At 40.2% G+C, this 20,176-nt stretch overlaps 1 protein-coding gene across 2 annotated transcripts in view; it reads left to right on the forward strand.

Annotated features, from left to right (window-relative positions):
* LOC122066424 (haloalkane dehalogenase-like) overlaps positions 1 to 20,176 on the forward strand; it is a 28,459-nt gene that overhangs the window by 4,985 nt on the left and 3,298 nt on the right. For both annotated transcript variants that reach the window (XM_042630227.1, XM_042630228.1), the window contains exon 8: positions 8,208 to 8,278. In XM_042630227.1, the coding sequence (XP_042486161.1) occupies positions 8,208 to 8,278 (71 nt within the window). The remainder of the gene's footprint in view (positions 1 to 8,207; positions 8,279 to 20,176) is intronic.

Raw genomic sequence — 20,176 nt, forward strand, 5'->3', positions numbered from 1 at the left:
TGTTGTCACCATAGTCCTGAATGGCTTTCAGAATCTTTTACTGCATCTTATCAATGGTGTCCAGACAACCCATGATATGGGACTCAAGCTGCTCCATTTGTGCTTGGAGCATCTCTTCACTGACGAGGCTCTTGGAGGGACTGCTTCCTTCTTCTTCTTTAGGCATGTGAGGAGTCTTGATTCCCATCAGATGGATCACTTTCTTGTCTATAGCAGATCGAGGAATCTTGGAATACTCATGGTGAGTGGGTACTCCAAAATGAGTAAATTTCTGTCCAAGAATCCTACTATAGGGGAAGTGGCTATTGTAGTGTTTCCCACTTGTGTAAACCATATGACGGATGATAAGGTATAAAAAATTAATCCTTATCCTAGCACATATGTAGGTTGGAAGGGCCTAAGCTCGTCCCGATGTCCACTCTTGGGTAGTATGTTGTAGGACACCAAATGAAGCACAATCCGGGCAAAATCAATGAGGTCATTGCCCTTAGTGGTGTTTATACCCTTATAGTCCTTCATTATGGTGTCGTAGACAGCATCCTGGTCCATTGACTCTGAATGATCGGTTTTGGTGACCAAATAATTGAGGTATCCAGTGGATTCCACATCCAAGATGGTTCCTAACTCTTGAATCCCAAAATAATAGGGACACCCTTTACCAAACTCATAATTCTAATGGTGTTCTCATATCCTTCCACAAGAATATTGCAATAGAACATCTTAACTAACTTAGGGTAGCATTTGAATCCACATTACAAAATGCTAGTCCACCCTAAAACTCCTAAGCGTTTGCTAAGTGAAACTGTGTCGATGTCTCTACCTGGTTTGACGCTTCTCTTTTCAAAGAGATCCCAATATTCTACTGCCTCCTCATAAATAAACCACTGAAAATAATCAAAGGGGATTGAGCGGTTCTCTTCTTCCCATTTCTCTTCTTTGGAGCTATTGAGGTTTGGAAATGGAAGAGAAGGAGATTGAAGGATCTAGAGTTTGAGAATGGGAGATAAAGGCTTTCTAGGGTTTAGAGATGAGCTTGGGGGTTTGAAAGTGAAGAGGCTTGAAAAAATCCCAAAAGGGGTTTTTATAAAGCCTATCCAAAAAGGCCTATTTGGATTTTTTGAAGCGGCGCCGGCAACTACCCGTGGTTACCGGTAGACCAAAAAAGAATTTAATTTATTTGATTTTTTATTTTATTTTTGTTCAAGCATAAGAGAAGGAGGTCTAGAAGTATATAGCAACAACAAACAACAACAGTCATAACCTTATCCCAACTAAATAGGGTTGGCTACATGGATCCGATATGGGGGAAAAAAAGAATAAAAGGACACAACACAGTAAAGAGAAAAATGAGGTAAGATAAGAAATAATGTAGTAGTAAAAGACGAATCACAGGAAGATCCCCTACAAGTATAGTGAAGCAATAAAATCAATCAAATGGGTTGAAAATCCCTAAATCCTTTCTTAGGGCACAAAACCTTTCTTCACGTGGTTTTGTGACAATGTCTATGAGTTCCTTCTTAGTTTTGATGTACTCGAGAGTGACATCACCATTTTGAATGATGTCACGCAAAAAATGATGTATGATATCTATGTGCTTTGCTCTTTAATGCAAAATTGGATTTTTGTTCAAGTTGATAGCACTAGTATCATCACATATAATGGGACATGATTCAAACTGTATTCCAAGGTTTTTTAGGGTTTGTTTCATTCACAAAATTTTAGCACAACAACAACTAGTCACGATATATTCGGCTTTAGTAGTGGAAGTGCTACAGAATTTTGTTTCTTATTGAACCAAGAAACAAGACATGAGCCAAGGAAGTGACAAGTACCGCTAATACTTTTTCTTCCCATATGATAGCTAACAAAGTCTACATTTGAGAAGCTAACTAAGTCAAGATTTTGGTTTTTTAGGATACCGTAATCAAACATTAGATGTGCTCTTAAGGTATTTAAAGATTCTTTTGACAGTTGTGAGATGTGATTTCTTAGGATTGGCCTGAAATAGGGCACATGCACAGACATTAAACATGATGTCTGGTCTAATTGTAGTAAGATTTAACAGAGTTCCGATCATGCCTCTATATTTAGTTACATCCTCTGAAATTCCATATTCATCATTACTGAGTTTAAGAGATGTACTTATGGGCGTGCCAAAAGATTTTTAGCTGTTTATGTCACTTTTATAAAAACTCTTTAGTGTATTTGTTTTGGTTGATGAAAATCCTTTTTCAGATTGTTTTATTTAAAGCCTTTGGAAGAAATTCAATTCTCCCATCATATACTCATTTCATATTCATTGCTCATATTTTTGTTAAAATCAAGATACAGTTTTTCATTTGTGGATCCAAAGATGATATCATCCATATAGATTTAAACAATTAGAATGCCTTTGTTCTTGTGTTTTACAAATAATGTTGTATCAATTTTTCCTCTTGAGAAGATACTTTCGATTAAGATGGTGCTTAATCTCTCATACTAATCTCTTGGAGCCTGTTTGAGTCCAAAAAGGGCTTTCTCGAGTTTCTAACATTCTTTGGAAATTTTGAATTTTCAAATTTAGGGGGTTGAGCAACATACACTTCTTTTTTAATGAATACATTTAGAAAAGCTCTTCTTACGTCCATTTGGTATAGCATGAAGTTTTTATGAGGTGTAAAAGCTAGTAACATTCTAATGGATTCCAATCTAGCTACAAGATATGTTTTATCATAGTCAATGCCTTCCTATTGATTGTATCATTTAACTACTAATCTAGCTTTGTTTCTTATATGTTTCCATCTTCATCCAATTTTTTTCGAAACACCCAATTAGCACCAATTATGGTGTGGTTGTCGGGTCCTAGGACAAGTTCTCAAACTTTGTTTCTTTCAAGTTGTTGAAGTTATTCTTACATAGCAATTATCCAATCACTGTATTTTAGTGCTTCTTCAATATTTTTAGGTTCAATTTTGGACAGAAATGCAGTATGGTCTTGAGTTTTAGATCTGATTTGAATTCCCTTTTCTAGATCTCCTATTACCTGTTGTAGGGGATGAGCTTTAAGAGAATTGATTTCTTTATGTAATTGTTCTTGTTTTTCTTGAGGTTTCTCTATGGTTATTTCATTCACTCTTTTCTTTTTTTCTTCGATAAAAAATCACCGTCATCTACTAAAGGTATAAACTTGTCTTTTGGCAAGGATTCGTCAAATCTAACATTCATTGATTCCTCAACCACAAGGGATCTTTTATTGAATATTTTGTAGGCTCTACAATTAGAAGAGTATACTAAGAATATTCCTTCATAAGATTTGACATCAAACTTGCCTTGGTGATTCTTGGTTTTAAGGATGCAACACTTACATCCAAGCACTCTAAAGTAATCAACCTTATGTAGTTTATTAAAGAAGAGTTTATATGGGGGTTTTAGATGATATGGGTCTCATTTTAACACATAGAAAGTTGTATTCACAGCTTCGGCCCAAAAATATTTAGGCAAAGAGACTCATTGAGCATGGTCCTAGCCGTCTCTTGTAGTGATTTATTTTTCCTCTCAACTACCTCATTACGTTAAGGTGTTCTAGGAGCGAGAAGTTATGGTTTATACCATGATTACTACAAATTGATTTATATTGTCAAATTCTCCTCCATGCTCACTTCTAATTGATGTAATAACATAACATCTCCTACCAAAAAAATAAAATAAAAATAAATATAACATCTTTTTATTTTGTATTTTCTTACATAAGGATACAAATTCATCAAAGGCATCATTTTTATATTTTATAAATAAAGTCCAAGTAAAATTCATCAACAACCACATAAGTATATGATTTACTACTTAAACTAGAAATGTTGATTGGACCAAACAAATCCAAGTGAAGCAATTCCTATGGTCTTGTTGAAGATACAATGTTCTTCGACTTATGGGATACCTTGGTTTGTTTTTCTTTCTGGCATGCATTACAAAATTCATGTTTTTTATATTTAGTCTTTGGTAGATTCCTAACAAGGTCTTTCGATGCAATGGTTCAGATTAGCTTGACATTTACATGTCCAAGCCTGTTATTCTATAGTGAGGATTCACTATGATTAGAAACCAAACAAGCATTAAAAGAGCTAGATTCTTTTATATGCAAACATATATATTATTTTTCCTAATATATTTTAAAATTAGATCATTATTTGCATCTTTAATGTAACAATGTGAAACGTCAAAATCTAGCTTGTCTCATATACCACATAGTTGTGTAACACATAGCAAGTTGTAGCCTAAGTTATCAACTAGATAGAAATTGGTAATAGAAATACCTCCAATTTTAATTCTTCTGATGTATATGATTTTAACTTTTCCATTGTGTCTAAATGTTGCCCATCCTCCATCACAGTGTTATAGGCTTGAAAATAACTTTGGGTTGGAAGTCATGTTCTTGGAACATCCACTGTCGATTATCTACTTGATTCTGACTTTGTTCTTCAAGCATACTACAAGGAAATTAAATCGTACAAGCCATCTTGAACCTTAGAGGCCAGGATGGCATGTATGGTGGGGCCGGTCAACCGATTGGAGTACTCATGTCTTCTGTCGCTCGGTATCCTTCTATTTGCCCCATCATTCTTCTGTGAGTCGCTCGGTCGGTGACTCGATTCCCGCTGTTCCTCCTGGCTCGATCTGTCGGCTTCTGGACTCTTGTGGTATTCCTTAAGTTACCTAGCATCAATTCTTCTAGTTCCCTTTTTAGTGCTCGCCATCATTAGTGTGGTGCCCGATGTCCTTGTGGAAGTGGCAGTACCTTTTCGGGTCACGCTCCTCTGGTTTTGACAGCATAAGTCAGGGCTAGTGAATGATTTTCTTCTCCTTGATCTCGAGGAGCACCTTAGAAGGCACTCGATCTAGCTGAGCAAGCGAGTTCTCTGGACTCATGGCTCTCGTCCTTTTTGGGTACCATTCGTCTTCTTTGGGGCATGCAGTTCCCCTCTTCTTTTCCTGAGGTGGCCGAGACATCTCCTTACGTGTTGTTAGGTTCTCATCCATCAGTACACACTTGTGACATCTTCTTAGGAGCTCAACAGGTTTGTTGGGTAGTTTTTAGACAATGACTTGATGAGCTCTTCATGGCATACTCCTTGGTAGAGCACATTGAAGGCCGCTCCATCTTCCAGGTCCTGAATTGCTACAATTGCCTATGCGAAGTGTATAATGTAGTCACAAAGCAACTCGTCCCGACGCTGCCTTATGCCGAACAGGTTGTGTGTGATTTTCTACTGCTGAATGCTAGTCTGGAACCTGGAAATAAAGGCAGTCCCTAGTTGATCATAGTTGTGGATTGATCGAGGTTTCAGGGCCGAGTACCATGTCATTGCCGCCCCTTTAAGTGAGGCTAAAAAGGCTCGTCAGAGGGCTATGTTCGAATTGCTTTGGATGGATATTACTGAGTTGTAGTGACGTTGCTGATTAACAAGGTCAGTCATCCCATCGTATAGGACAAAGGTCTTAAACTTTTTCGGGAACTCAACTTCTACAAGTTCAATTGATAAGCAGTTATGTGTGGGGATAGCAAGTAAGCTTGTCGCTGACTTTTTCATCCTTACCTTCTCATCCAACTCTCAAATGCGACGTTCTAGACTTGTGTCCCTGTTGGGACGAACGACTTTGAACAAGCTCGGTCTGAATCGCTCTAGAGCTTCGATATCCCTCGAGGGATCAACATGCCCCGTGCTCAATCTCTTTTATCTTCTGTAACCTTCATGACAAGCTACTTCTAGGCGAGTAACTTCATTCCCATGCGGAGTCTCTGGAGTGTGGTGAGAACTGCGATGCCGTGGGATCTCTTCTTGCCCACGACATTGTTGTTCGATTCTATGCTCCCGAACGAGGGTCTGAGGGGACCTATTTCCCGAATAGCTTGCTCTCCTTAGGATGACCCTCAGTGGCAGATTAACCCTCCTGACGTTTTCACCCCTTGGTAGGTCGGTTTTGTGAGTAAGGTTCGGACTCATGAAATGGATCTCCTGGCCGATCCATATGGGGTCCGCACTTCTGTCGCTCAGCTCCCCTATTTTTTCCCTATGAGTGATGGCTCCCAATGGTCTAAAGGGTTGAGGGTTTCGCTGATGTCGTCCGTTGGGGGGTCCCGTGCGGCTTACCTTATCTTTTTGTTGATCGGCTTACATGGGATTCAGACAACGTCTATTCGTGGAACCCTAGGATGCTACCCATTGGCTAGCAGGGCAGCAGGTGGTCCTCTTTCTGGTAAGGCTGACCTAAACTAGCGAAGAAACCTACAGAACATGTCATTGGTTTGCAATAATTGGATTAGTAGGTCGTTTACCTGCATATTGGTGGCTGGCGCCTTAGGGTTCAACAGAGCAATTGGTGGAGGTGGAGGCAAGGCCCCTCCTTCTAATGGAACTTGACCATTCGCCTGCTGGCGGTTCTCTCCCTGCTTCGGATGAGACAAGCCCACATGGGGCGTTAGTGGAGGAAGATCCTCAATGTTCACTTCCCTACTTGATTTCCTTATCGTCTTTGTCCCCCTTGAGCACCGGGAGGAGGAGATATGGAACGTCCACTAAGCAGATTTATTGTTCGAGTGGGTGGCTTGATTAGTAACGTCTCCCATTGAGGGCACCAATCTGTTACAACAAGAAATCATCCTAGGCTACCTGTGGAATCTGCACAGAGGAGAAAACATAAGAGAGTAATCACCGGGCTGCTCCGGGGGGGGGACTCTCTGATGCCTAAGTCAGATATCTCTGCAAACAAAAATTCCAGTAAGAATAGAAAAGTGTTCATCCCTTTGAGAGGAGGCTTACCTGTTTATTTATAGTTGAGGAATGGCGGCAACGAAGAGAGTCCCAATTTGGCATGCTTCGTAGGGTTGGTAGGAGTCCGTATATAGCAAGAGTTATTAGGAGAGTGAATTGGAAGACGTCCCAGTTATGCGAGCTCCACGTACCCTGCTTATCCTGAGAGATACTGGGAGATATCCTTCCTTCTTGGGAGGATTTGGAGTCCTCTTGAGAATCATTTCCTGATTAGGACAGGTTTGGTCCTTGCTTGAGAGTCATGTATTCAATTAGGAATGTCTTACAAGTGGTGCATTCCGTTGAGGAACCCCACAAGCATCAAATACCGAGAGACCTTGGTTTGGTGGTTCAATTGCCGATCGAATTATCCAATTAACTAGGATTTGGTGGTTCGGTGGCCGACCCACTCATCCTTGGTGCACGATGGCATGCTACTTATTACTGGGCTTCAAGGCACGGTTACTAGCTAGCCTTTCGGTCGTGATTCTAGTGCATCCCCGAGCTACTAGCTGTAGTTTGGTCATGGCGCAGACACCTACATACCCTAGTCTCCTTGTCAAAGTGGATTAGTTGTTTGATGACTAGTTCTATTGTTGATGTCGAATCGATCAGCCAAGATACATCTGACTTAGGTAGTAGTCGCCTACCGGGGATGTGCCTCGGTTGGGGCTAGAAGGTTCGTATAGGTTCTAAGTGAGGCCATTTATGCTTGCAAATGCCTCATCCCTCGGACCGAGCGAAGAGTTCTCAATGGTGATGTATTTTTCTATAAAATTATAATATATATATATATATATATATTATTCTTCATATCTCTAATACCATGTGACCAAACTTGATCTATTATACCAGGATCAAGGAAGAAGAAGAAGAGAGAGAATGTAGCATACAGTTAAAGAGAGTACATTTCTCTAACCTTGGGGTCACCTTTTATTTATAATAACTAATGAGAGTTTAGATAGCTATCACCTTTTATTTATAATGAGAGTTTAGATACCTATAGATTGCTAATACTAATGAGGACATAAGCCCCCTACGTCAGATCAATCTCAACTTGATCTGAACTTCACCACTAATAATAAATGGCACCACAATAACTAAACATCACCATAACATAAAAAAAATAACACCACAACTTCAACATGAAAATTATATATTCTTTTTGTGTTTCCTTTTTAAATTGTTTTATAAACCCAACATTAATTTATATTTGGTACACAACAATCATTCTTCTTAGGAACATGAAGTTGAAACTCAGTAAGATTCAATAGATGAATCTACAAATTTCCAGTTTTTTAAGCTAAATGGATGCTTATACTGCACATGTTATGTCATTGGTCTTTCCAAACTACATGATATCAATTATAGTCTTCTTTTAATTTTGTCGTGTCTTACCCTCAACTAATATCTTGACAGTTACGTATTGAAGTTGGAAAAAGCTGATGTATATCGTTTACCATATCTAGCAAGCAGTGGACCTGGATTTGGTTAGTTTTTTGTTCCATTCTCTGAGCTGATTCCCTTTTAACTGGAACTTCATGATTTAGCAACAGAAGATAAGGAAATGCAGTGCATTAACATATATTAGCTGCTTTCTAATTATGTTTAAAAAGAACATACTGGGATAGCATTTTGTTTGATCCACTCATTTATTTGGTCCTGATGGTTCCAACTTCCAAGATTAACCTTCTTTGTACTTGGAATGAAAACTTTAATATCATTTGATAATATTCAGCATATTGTGTTCAACAGTTGTCGTGTGAAGAAACATAATGTACAGATATAGAGATGTGTGCTCATGCTAGAGTGATTCCGGTAGAAAGAAGAAGAGGAGAGGGTCTGGTTCCTCATTGAACCAATTTTTACCCAAACCTGGCCATGCATAGGAGTGGGGTTATTTTGTGACTTTTTCCTTATATGGAAGTTTTAGATACAACAGTTCGCTTCATAAGTATTTTCTTGAGATTGGTTTCCTTATTGGATGTAATTTCTTTTCTTTTAGATATGCCTGTAACACGATGGAGATTAAAGAATGAAAATATAGGGTTTTAGTGTTGCCTATTTGGCTGAGCAGGTGGTTGGCTATGTGCTTCTTCTTTTTGTCACATTGATTCCTTCTTCCTCTCTCTCAGGTAACCTTCTTGTTTCCTTCTCCTTTCCCTTGAGTTTCTGATTTCACCAGTTAGTACCCAACCCTAAACGGTACTACAGTCCCCCCCCATATTGGAATCTGTTGTAATGTGGATATAAGGGTAGAACTGTCTACAGGGTCATACTTGTCATTGTAATGGTTTAAAACCCTAATACTACTATTATAAATAAAGGAGGGCTTGGTGTCAATTAGCAAAAGTCACAATTCCCTAAATATGTCAGAGCGGGTGAGTTCCCTCTTCCTTAAAACCCTAAGTCCTTAACTCCTCCCCTCTCCATCATTTTCCTCCCTCTATCACCTCTCGCCACCGCCGCTGCCTCTCTCTCACAATTCTCTCCACTCTTTCTCTCTCACCGATTGCCTAACCCCCCTTCTCTCTCTCTCTCTCTCTCTCTATTTTTCTTCTTATCGCGAGCCCTGCACTCTCTCGATCGCCTCTCATTCTTCCCTCTCCACTAGAGAGCCTCTCTTCCTTTACCTTATTTTGGTTCAATTTGGGTTTTACCCTCAGTGGTGAGTTTATTCCCACCAGGGGTCTTGCTCGTGGATTACTTTGTGTGATTCCCAGATTTCTATGAAGTGTTAGATCTGGGTGTTACTTCTTTGTGATTACTCTTGAGACCAGCACATATGGCGTTAAAGGATTCGACTACAATAGTTCTCTCGGATGGGGTAGGTCGTGGCTTTAATGGCGACTACCCTTTGTCCCTAGCTAGCTCCATCAAGTTGGATGGGAGCTATTATTTGATGTGGTCCAGATCTTTTTTCCTGTTTGTTAGTTCCCCAGGTTATTCCAAGTAGCTCATAGGTATTACTGCTTGCTTCTAATGTTTATGGTACTTCTCAGGATAAATGACATGCCGCCAACTGCTTGGATCCTATTTGTTGAATTTCATGACCCCCTCTATTGCTCGGGGTTTCTTGCTATTGGCCACTACTATTACTTGGAAAGCTGCTAAAGAAACCTATTCCCAAGTGGGAAACACAACCCAATGCTTTGAGTTGAGAGGGAGAGTTCATGGGGCTACTCAGGAAGAGATGACTGTGTCCCAATAAACTTCGTGGTATATGGTATGAACTTGATTATTATGAGACATATCAGCGTGTTAATTCTACTAATGTTGTAGGATTTAAGAAGCATGATGAGATGCTGCCAGTTTATGATTTCGGTTTGAATGTGGAGTTTGATCAGATCTGGGGTCATGTGCAACTGTGATCCCTTTCCCACACTGGAGCAGGCCTATTCCCTAATTCAACCTGAGGAAAGTAGGCGTACAGTTATGCTCTAGCCTATCCCACAGGATCTAGCTTACACAGAGCACCAGTTCAATTTCTCAACCTTCTTTTAATGTTGCAAGGAACAATACTCCCTCTACTGATGATATGCCAGTTGTCAAGTGTGATTATTGTGGCAAGGAAAGGCACACTAGGGAGACCTGTTGGAAGCTTCATGAGAGGCCAGCCAATTCTCTTAGGCATAGTCAGGGTTGTGGGTGTAGTCAGGGTCGTGGGCATTCCAATTAGTCCCAGGAGAATCAATCTGAGACCACAGATGCTTCTGATATTGCTGCTTCCACTATTTCATTTTTTCATAGGATGAGATGGCTATTCTACATTGCATGATGTCCAACATGGAGCCCTCTTCCTCATCTGCTGTTGCCTCCCAGCTAGTTATAACTGAATCACAATCTACCCATTCAGGTATTGCTTTTGGTGGTCATTGTATATCTATTGGTTCAAAACCCTGGTTAGTTGATTACAGTGCCACAAATCACATGACTGGGTCACCCAGTTCCTTTTCCTCATATTCTCCATCCCCAAGTTAAACCAAGGTTCGAGTGGCTACTAGTTCCCTCTCACCTATTGCTGGGATGGGAACTATCAAATGCTCCCATCATTGTCTTTTTCCTCTGTTTTGTATGTTCCTAAGTTTTCTATCAATCTCTTATCTATTAGTAGTATTACTAGGGATTTGAATTGCAAAGTCACCTTCTTTCCTACTCATTATCTATTTCAGGATTTGGAGATGAGGGCAACTATTGGCAGCGGTAGAGTGAGTGGTGGCCTATACTATTTGGACACTGGATCTACACTAGCTATACCTACTCAAGCACATTACACAGATTCAGAGTAGCATTATCAGAATTAGATAATTGGCATCGTCGCTTATGGAATCCCCCTTTAGGCACTTTTTCTAAGTTATTTCCAGTTTTATTTAAGCATTGTAATCAAAACCAGTTTTTTTTGTGATGCTTGTGTGTTTGCTAGACACACTTACAATGTTTATTCTAGTTTTGATAATAGAAGTGTTGTTAATTTTTTTATTGCCATGTGTTTGTGATTAGTTATTGATGGTTTGTTACCTTCATTGATTTTTATACTCGACTCACATGCGTATATATGTTGCATCAAAGAATGAAGCCTTCCGTTTTTTCCAGCAATTTAACTGTTTGGTTAAGAATCAATATGATGCTAGAATTAAGATCTTGAGAATTGATAATGGTACAGAATATAAGAAAGGTTCCTTTCAGACTGACCTGGCGGACCATGGCATTGTTCATCAGTTGTGTTTATACACCTGCTCAAAATGGAGTTGTAGAAAGGAAAAAAGACATTTTGTTAGAGGTTGCTACATCTATTATGTTTGAGATGCATGTGCCTGCCCCACTCTGGAGTGAGTTGGTTCTTACAGAGACATATTTTATTAATTGGATGTCACTCGTATACTAGGCATTCGTTGTCCCATTGAGTTACTTACAGGATCCAAATCTTTTGTGGTACCTCCCATGGTTTATCATTACCATGGAAAGCTGGTCCCAAAGGACTTCATTGTATCTTTATGGGATACTTTACTACTCAAAAGGGATACAAGTGCTACCACCCACTTTCCCGACGTATGCTAGTTACCATGGATGTTGTATTCCATGAGACAGAAGCTTACTACTCATCTTTGGCACCTCTTCAGGGGGATTTTGCTAGAAGGGAAGAGGTACCTTTGATTTCTCCATTTGATGGTCCACCACCTTCCCAGGTGGAAGAGGAGACTGTGATTGAAAAAGGGACACAAGGGGATTCTATACAAGGGGAGTCCCAGTTTGCTCAGAAGGAGTTACAGGTGTATTCCCGAAGGAAGGAGAGAGTTACACCATTACCACTACCGCTGCTCTTATCCAATCACAACTGCCCCCTGATTTAGAATCTATTCTCCCATCAAGTGACCTTTTCCCTCTTGATCCATCTCTTGATACATATAGGAAGTAGGATTAACATTATATTTTCAATATTGTGCCTTATAATTCCCTATCTCCTTCCTATCGTGCTTTTGTGTCTTGTCTATCCTTTATTTCCATTCCCCAAACCTAGCAGAAGGCTCTTGTAGAACCATAGTGGAAGGATGCAATGGAAATTATGCATTAGAAAAGAATGGCACGTGAGACTTAGTTTTTCTTCTATTGCATAAGAAGGATGTGGGATGAAAATGGGTGTTTACAGTCAAGTAGGATGCAGATGGGACTGTAAACAGTTATAAATTGAGATTGGTGGTCAAGGGTTATACTCAGACCTATGGGATTGACTATCAGACGTTTGCTTCGGTTCTAAGATGCACATAGTTTGAGTGATTATATCCTATGCAGTGAATTTTGGATGGGATCTACAACAGTTGGATGTCAAGAATGCTTTCCCCTGTGGTGAGCTAACTGAGGAAGTATATATGAATGTCCCTCTAGGCTACTCCAGCAAGGAAACTCAAGGTAAAGTCTGCAAACTAAAGAGGGTAATATATGTGCTAAAGTTGTCTCCCAGGGCATGGTTTAGTCGCTTCCACATAGCCATGGTTGCAGTTTGATTCAAATGGAGTAATGCTGATCACTAAAAGGGTGGGTGATCAAGTTATTGCCTTATTGTGTATGTGGTTGATATAGTTGTCATTGGGAATGATCCACCAAGAATCTCTAAACTCAAGGCTTATCTTCGTAAGAAGTTTCAAACCAAGGACTTTAGAAAGTTAAGGTACTTCCTTGGTATCAAGGTGCCATTGTGTACTAAGTGTAGTTCTCTCCTAAAGAAAATACACCCTAGATCTTCTTTCTGAGACTGGTATGTTGGGATGTAAGCTATTTGATACACCCATTGAGGTTAATACTCATCTTAAAAGCAAGGAAGGTGAACCTGTTGATAAGGGTTGATATCAGAGATTAGCTGGGCGGCTTATTTATCTATCCCATACTTGACGAGATATTGGTCATGTTGTTAGCTTGGTGAGTAGTCAATACATGTATGACCCTTATTGCTCTCACATGGGAACAATTTTTCGTATACTTCGGTGTCTAAAATCAGCTTCAAGAAATGGCCTCCTATTCTCCCCTTTTGATCATATGAGGGTCGAGGCTTATATTGATGCTGATTGGGCAGGCTCTCCTGATGACTGTCGATCCTCCTCAGGCTATTTTACCTTTTATTGGTGGAAACCTTTTGATATGGCGTGGCAAGAAGCAAGCAGTTGTGTCCGAATCTAGTGCAGAGGTTGAATTTTGAGCCATGCCATATGACATTTGTGAGTTACTTTCGCTTCAGGGTCTTCTTCAAGACCTAGGTGTGCCTGTTTAGCTGCCCATGCTGATATACTATGATAATAAGTCAGCCATTAGCATGCACACAATCCAATCCAACATGATCATACTAAGAATGTGGAGATTGATTGGCATTTTATCAAGGAGAAACTGGAGCAAGGATTGATATGTATCCCTTTTTTGAGAAGTGGAGATCAACTAGCAATTGTTCTTACAAAGGGACTTGGTAGTAAAGTTTTCTGTTCAATCTTGTGTAAGTTAGGCATGTATGATATCCATGCACCAACTTGAGGGGGAGCGTTGTAATGTGGGTGGGTATAAGGGTAGAACTGTCCATAGGGACGTACTTGTCATTGAAATAGTTTAAAACCCTTATCTTACTATTATAAATAAAGGAGGGTTTGTTGTCAGTTGACACAAGTCACAATCCCCTAAATGAATAGGTTCGATCTCCCTTACCCCACCTCCTTTCTTCCTCATACCTTGCAATTAAAATCAGTACCTTAGGCAACTTAGAACCTAGAATGTTACTTCCCGAATCAACCCCTATTTTGAGAAACACAAGTAGTTTCAGGTCATGTCAAATCTTATGGTTTCTACCTAGGTGAAATTTCAGGGGTTTTATTCCCTTCGTATGATCCATTATATAACTTGTGACTCGTTGGATTTTAAAGGGATAGGAGTTGTATTTACTTGAAATCTCCTATCAATCGGGTTCCTTTCAAGTGGTTACCTCACTCGCAAGCCAACAACCACCTCTCGTTTACACTTCACAATGCACATCATGGGCTGGAGGTTGAAGACACAATCCCAAATGCATTTTAACCCTTTTTATTTTCCAAGAAAAGAAAGGTAAGGTTGAAGACAAACTTCAAATAGTGGGTGAGCTTATGGCGCAACGGTTAAGTTGCACTATTGAAACATGTTGGTCACAGGTTCAAAACTTATAAACAACCTCTCCTGTGAAGCAAGGGATAACGATGAATACATTTGCCCCTCCCAGACCCTGCAGTAGCGGGAGCTTTATGCACTGGGTTGCCTTTTTTTTTTTCCTTAAAATTGTCTCTTGCTTCTTCCCTTTTCCTGCTTTCTCATTAAAAAATGAATGTTCAATGAAGGCCTTTGGATGCTCTAGTACGGAGGAGTGATTCGATTCAAATTAAAGGAATGAAAAGGGCTAGGGGCAAACTAAAATGAACTTAGGAGTAGTGGTGAGGAAAAAAGACATGTCTGGCTTAGGGCTTGTATTGTTAGAGATATTAGTTATGTTACTAAGGGTAGTTTAGTACTTTAGCATAGTTATGTTTTATTTTTTTTTCCTTTTCCTCCTTAGGGAGGTATGTGTAATATCTAGTAAATATGTTAGTGAAGTAATATATTGGTGTTAGTGAGACTTTACTCACAACACACATTCTACCATCTTCCTTCATCTTCTTCCTCTCCAACTCCTTCTCTCTCTCTTTCTCTCTTTCTCCCATGGTTAATCACAAACCTTACATTCTAACTTGGTATCAGAGTACTACATCTTGGTTTGAGAGTCGGATTACAAGTTCCCTCCTTCTATTTTCTCTCTTTGGAACCCTAGGTTACAAAGGGGTTCCAAAGAAGTGGTCATTATGTGAAAATACTTGAAGAATCTATGAGATGAGCTTGAAAGAAGGTCAAAGCAAACTCTTGAGGAGGTTTTAGAAGGATTGAAGCTATTGAGGAGCTATTAGAACTAATTTCTGGTTAACCCATGGCTACTGCCCTCCTTGTTTTGTGAACCTTCTTTCTCTCTCATCTAGCCATCAGGTGGTGCATGTCCCATTTGAATCACCGAAGGCCTCTTTACTAGGTCTCTAAGCTCTCGGTTCTATGGGGAGAGAGGTGTGGGCTCACAACTCCATTTTCTACTATTTTTCAAGTACCGCCTCCCCCGTTTTTTGTTCCTGTTGGCTTCCAAAATATGTTTTATGGTGGATTTCTGCTATGTTGGATTGTGAGATGTATTTGTTGGGTCTTGTGGAGTGTTATGACCTATCTTACTTCTCTTAAAGTATGCCTTAATCAGTTTTTTCTTTGGCATAGTGTTTCTACCCTTAGTGGGATTTATTTCTGAGTATCTGGGAAGAAATTTTTAGGTAGAGTGTGTACTCCCCATTGTATTTGTGACTCCTCATCCACATCATATCTGAAAATAGTGGACTTTGAGCCCTCTTTGGTGATGTTTCAGCCAGTGTATCGAGTAGTGCTCCTCTTACTCCTATGGTTTTTGATAACCCACATACTCAGATCTCTATTGTGACATTGGACAACACCAACTATTTGGATTGAGCTCATTCTGTGAAGCTTTCCTTGTGGAGTAGGGGAAGGCTCAGGTATGTTAGAAGTACTATTAAGGCTCCTAAACCAAATGACTCAACATATCCAAAGTGGGAGACTGAAAACTCCATTGTTATGACATGGCTGATTTTTTCCATGAAACTTGGGATTGGAAGAAGGTTTATGAGGAAAGAAACTGTCAAGGATATTTAGGACAGTGTTACCAAAACTTTTGACCGTGTGGGTGACTCAGCCAAAGTTTATCAACTACTTCAGAAGGTCATTGGCATAAAGTAAGGGGATATGACCATTTCTGAGTACTACAACACTGTCATTAGTCCCTGGGAGGAGTATGATCACTATAGGGAGCTCCAACTGTCCAATCATAAGGATGAAGCTAAGGTTTACTAGATACTTGAGAAGGAACGGGTTCTTATTTTGCTTGGTGGGTTGAATCCCGAGTATGAGCCGACAGATATTGGGCCGGTCTCCATTTCCATCCCTTGATGAAGTGTGTAGCTATTTGTAGAGTGAGGAGACCAGGCTGGTGGCCATGAAGCATGTTCCTTCCCCTGAGCGGTCAACCCTTACTACTAGCTCTCAGAGAGATTGGTGTAGTGGCGGATGACAGACGTGATTACTGTGGGAAGTCTGGGCACACCAAAGAGATGTTGGGTTCTTTATGGTCGACCTCCTGGAATGCGTGGTGGTACTAGTGGTGCTCGTGGTGGACGTAATGGGGGAGCTAGAGCCCACAGTGTTTAGGATGAGCATGCTACTACAGGGTCTATTCCTAGCCCTTCGGCAGAGCACAATTCCCTTACTAGGGAGGATATTACAGCATTCCGTAGGGTCATGTCTCACTTGGGAGGCTCATCATCTTCTTCACTTACATTGCCAGATTCCTCAGCTTCTGCCTTATAGGTTTCCTCGTCAATTCCTTCCACTGCTATCTTGGGTTATTAATTCTGGTGCTACGGATCATATGACTGGTATGTCCCATTATTATTATACGTACTCTATTTGTTTCTGTAGAGATAAGGTCAGGGTTGCCGATGGCTCCCTTACCTCCATTTCTGGTAAAGGTAGCATTCCTATTACTTCTTCCATTTCACTTGATTCTGTTATTCACGTTCCTGATCTTACCCGTAATCTCTTGTCTGTGAGTCACTTGACAAAATCCTTAAACTATTTTATCACTTTTTTTTCCTTCTCATTTTCTCTTTTAGGATTTGGTGATGAAGAGGATTATTAGTAGTGGGCGTGAGGAGAAAGGACTCTACCTACTTGAACCTCAATTACCTTTTTTGGCTACAACTCAGTCTTATGTGTGTGGACGTACTGATAGCAGTTATGTGGATTTTGTGATGTTGTGGCACCAAGATTTAGGACGTTCATCTTTTGTTGTTATAAGGAAACAGATACCTCATTTATTTACTTTTTTTCCTAGTTCCCATGTCTTTCATTGTGAACCATGTATTTTTTCCAAACATTGTTGTTCTTCTCATCCTTATCATGGTAATAGATTTACTGTTCCTTTTCACATTATGCACTCTGATGTTTGGGGGCCTTCTACTACTACTTGGTTTTCGTTACTTTGTTTCTTTTGTTGATGATTTTTCCCGTGCTACTTGGACTGTTCTGATGAAGCACAAGAGTGATGTGTATAATGCCTTTCTGACAAAGGAGGGGAGTACATATATGGTGGTCTTTAAGATTTTTTTACTGTTCATGGCATTATCCATCAACTAGCTTGTGCTAACACACCCCAACAAAATGGGGTAACTAAGAGGAAAAACCGCCATTTGTTGGAGGTCAGTAGGAGTCTTCTCTTTAGCATGCATGTTTCTAAACTTTTTGGTCTGATGCTCTCCTTACTGCTGCTTATTTGATCAACTGTATGCCAACTCAACTCCTTGGCTCCAAAACTCCCTTGGACACTTTGTCTCCTCAGTCTTCTTCTTTCTCTCTTCCCCCCAAAGTGTTTTGGTGTATTTGTTATGTCCATGTTAATAAGTCTTCTCGGACTAAATTAGACCCCAAAGCTCTTAAATATATCTTCTTTGGCTATTCCTCCACTACCCAGGGATACAAGTGTTATCATCCTTCTTTTAGACGAAGGCTTCTCTTTAAATATATCACATTCCTTGTGTCTACACCTTTCTTTTCCCCTCATCAGCATCCTTTTCAGGGGGAGCATAATGGAGGTGAAAAAACTACTGATGAGATCCCTTTTCTTTCCCCATTGCCTATCTCTCCTTTTATGCTTGACATTGGGAAACACAAAGAAGTGGATATTACTGATGACAGTGATCATTCAAGAGGTGGTTCAGGTTCAGGTAATGAAAAGATGACCATTGTGTATACAAGAAGGAATAAGAAGACCTGCCAAGAGTCCTCTTTGAATCCAACTCTTGAGATCCACCCTCAGTCAGGTAATATCCTTTCTTCCACATTAGAGTTAGATCTTCCTATTGCTATTAGGAAGGGAAAGAGAGCTTGTACTAATCTTATAGCATAGTTTGTTTCCTATGACTCTCTCTCCCCTACAGGTGTTGCATTTACTATTGCTCTCTCATCTGCTTCTATTTCCAAGAATGTTTCTGAAGCTATGTCTACCCTAAGTGGAAGCAAGCCATGATTGAAGAAATGATGGCCCTGAAAAAAGATTTACCTAGAAATTGGTTGACCTTCTAAGGGGGAGAACTCCAGTTGGATGCCGGTGGGTCTACACAATCAAGTACCGGTTAGATGGTACGATTGAGAGGTACAAAGCAAGGTTGGTGGCAAAAGGATACAACCAAGTGTATGGGATTGACTATCAGGAGACATTTGCTCTTGTGGCTAAGCATAGCACCAGAAGAGTCCTTTTATCTCTGGCAGCGAATGAGGATTGACCATTATATCAACTAGGTGTGAAGAATGCCTTTCTTCATGGCGACCTGGAAGAGGAGGTGTACATGCAAACTCCTCCTAGCTTTAAGCTCCCTTCAGCTATTGGAAAGGTATGTCTTCTCAAGAAGGCTCTATATGGCCTTAAACAATCACCAAAGGCCTGGTTTGAAAGGTTCAGACAGGCCATCCTGAAGAATGGTTGTTCTCAAAGTTAGGCTGACCACACTCTGTTCACTAAGCATGGTAATGGCACCATTACAACTCTGCTTGTCTATGTTGATGACATTGTGGTAACTGGAGATGACAGAGCTGAGATAGCCAATCTGAAGAACTAGTTAGCCCAACAGTTTGAGATTAAGGATCTAGGACTCTTAAAGTATTTCCTGGGGATTGGAGTGTCTAGATCCAAGAAGGGCATAAATATATATCAAAGGAAGTTTATTCTAGACCTATTGAAAGAAACAGGAATGCTAAGCTGCAAACCTGCAAGTTCTCCTATTGAGCAGGATCATAAGTTGGGGGAAGATGCTGGTCCTTCTCTTGTTGATGCAGCGAAATATCAACGGCTAGTTGGGAAGCTTATCTATTTACCCTTGACTCGTCCAGACATTACTTATGCAGTGGGGGTGGTGAGTCAGTTTATGCATGCTCCCAAGAGTGGGCACCTGGATGCGGTTTACTGCATTCTCTGGTACTTGAAGTCCTCTCCAGGAAAATGACTACTTCTTGGCAAGCATAACCGTCTGAGGATAGAAGGCTTAATTGATGCAGATTGGGCTGGCTTAGTCTCTGATAGGAGATCTACATCAGGTTATTACACAATCTGTGGTGACTCAGTCTAGTGCAGAGGCAGAATTTAGAGCCATGGCTCATGGAGTGTGTGAGCTTCCCTGGTTGAGAAGGCTGGTCCAAGAGTTGGGATATGATACTGAGGCACCTATAAGGCTTTATTGTGACAATAAGGCTGCCATCAGTATATCCCACAACCCTTTGCAACATGACAGAACAAAGCATATAGAGGTGGACAGACACTTCATTAAAGAGAAGATTGACACTGGCTGCATATGCACACCTTTTGTGAGGATTGGAGACCAGTTGGCTGATATCTTCACAAAGGGTCTTGTTCATCATTAGTTCAGTTCTATGCTGTCCAAGCTGGGAATACATGATATTTTCTCCAGCTTGAGAGGGAGTGTTAGAGATATTAGTTATGTTACTAAGGGTAGTTTAGCAATTTGGCATAGTTTTTTTTTTTTTTTTTTTCCTTTTCCTCCTTAGGGGGGTATGTGTAATTCTCTCCTGAGGGAGGTATGTGTAATGTCTTGCAAATATGTTAGTGAAGTAATATATTGGTGTTAGTGAGACTTCACTCACAACATACATTCTACCATCTTCCTTCTGCTTCATCTTCTTCCTCTCCAACTCCTTCTTCTTCTTCTCTCTCTCTTTTTCTCTTTCTCCCT

This window comes from Macadamia integrifolia, unplaced genomic scaffold, assembly GCF_013358625.1.
Source record: "Macadamia integrifolia cultivar HAES 741 unplaced genomic scaffold, SCU_Mint_v3 scaffold2385, whole genome shotgun sequence".
Classification (NCBI taxonomy): domain Eukaryota; kingdom Viridiplantae; phylum Streptophyta; class Magnoliopsida; order Proteales; family Proteaceae; genus Macadamia; species Macadamia integrifolia.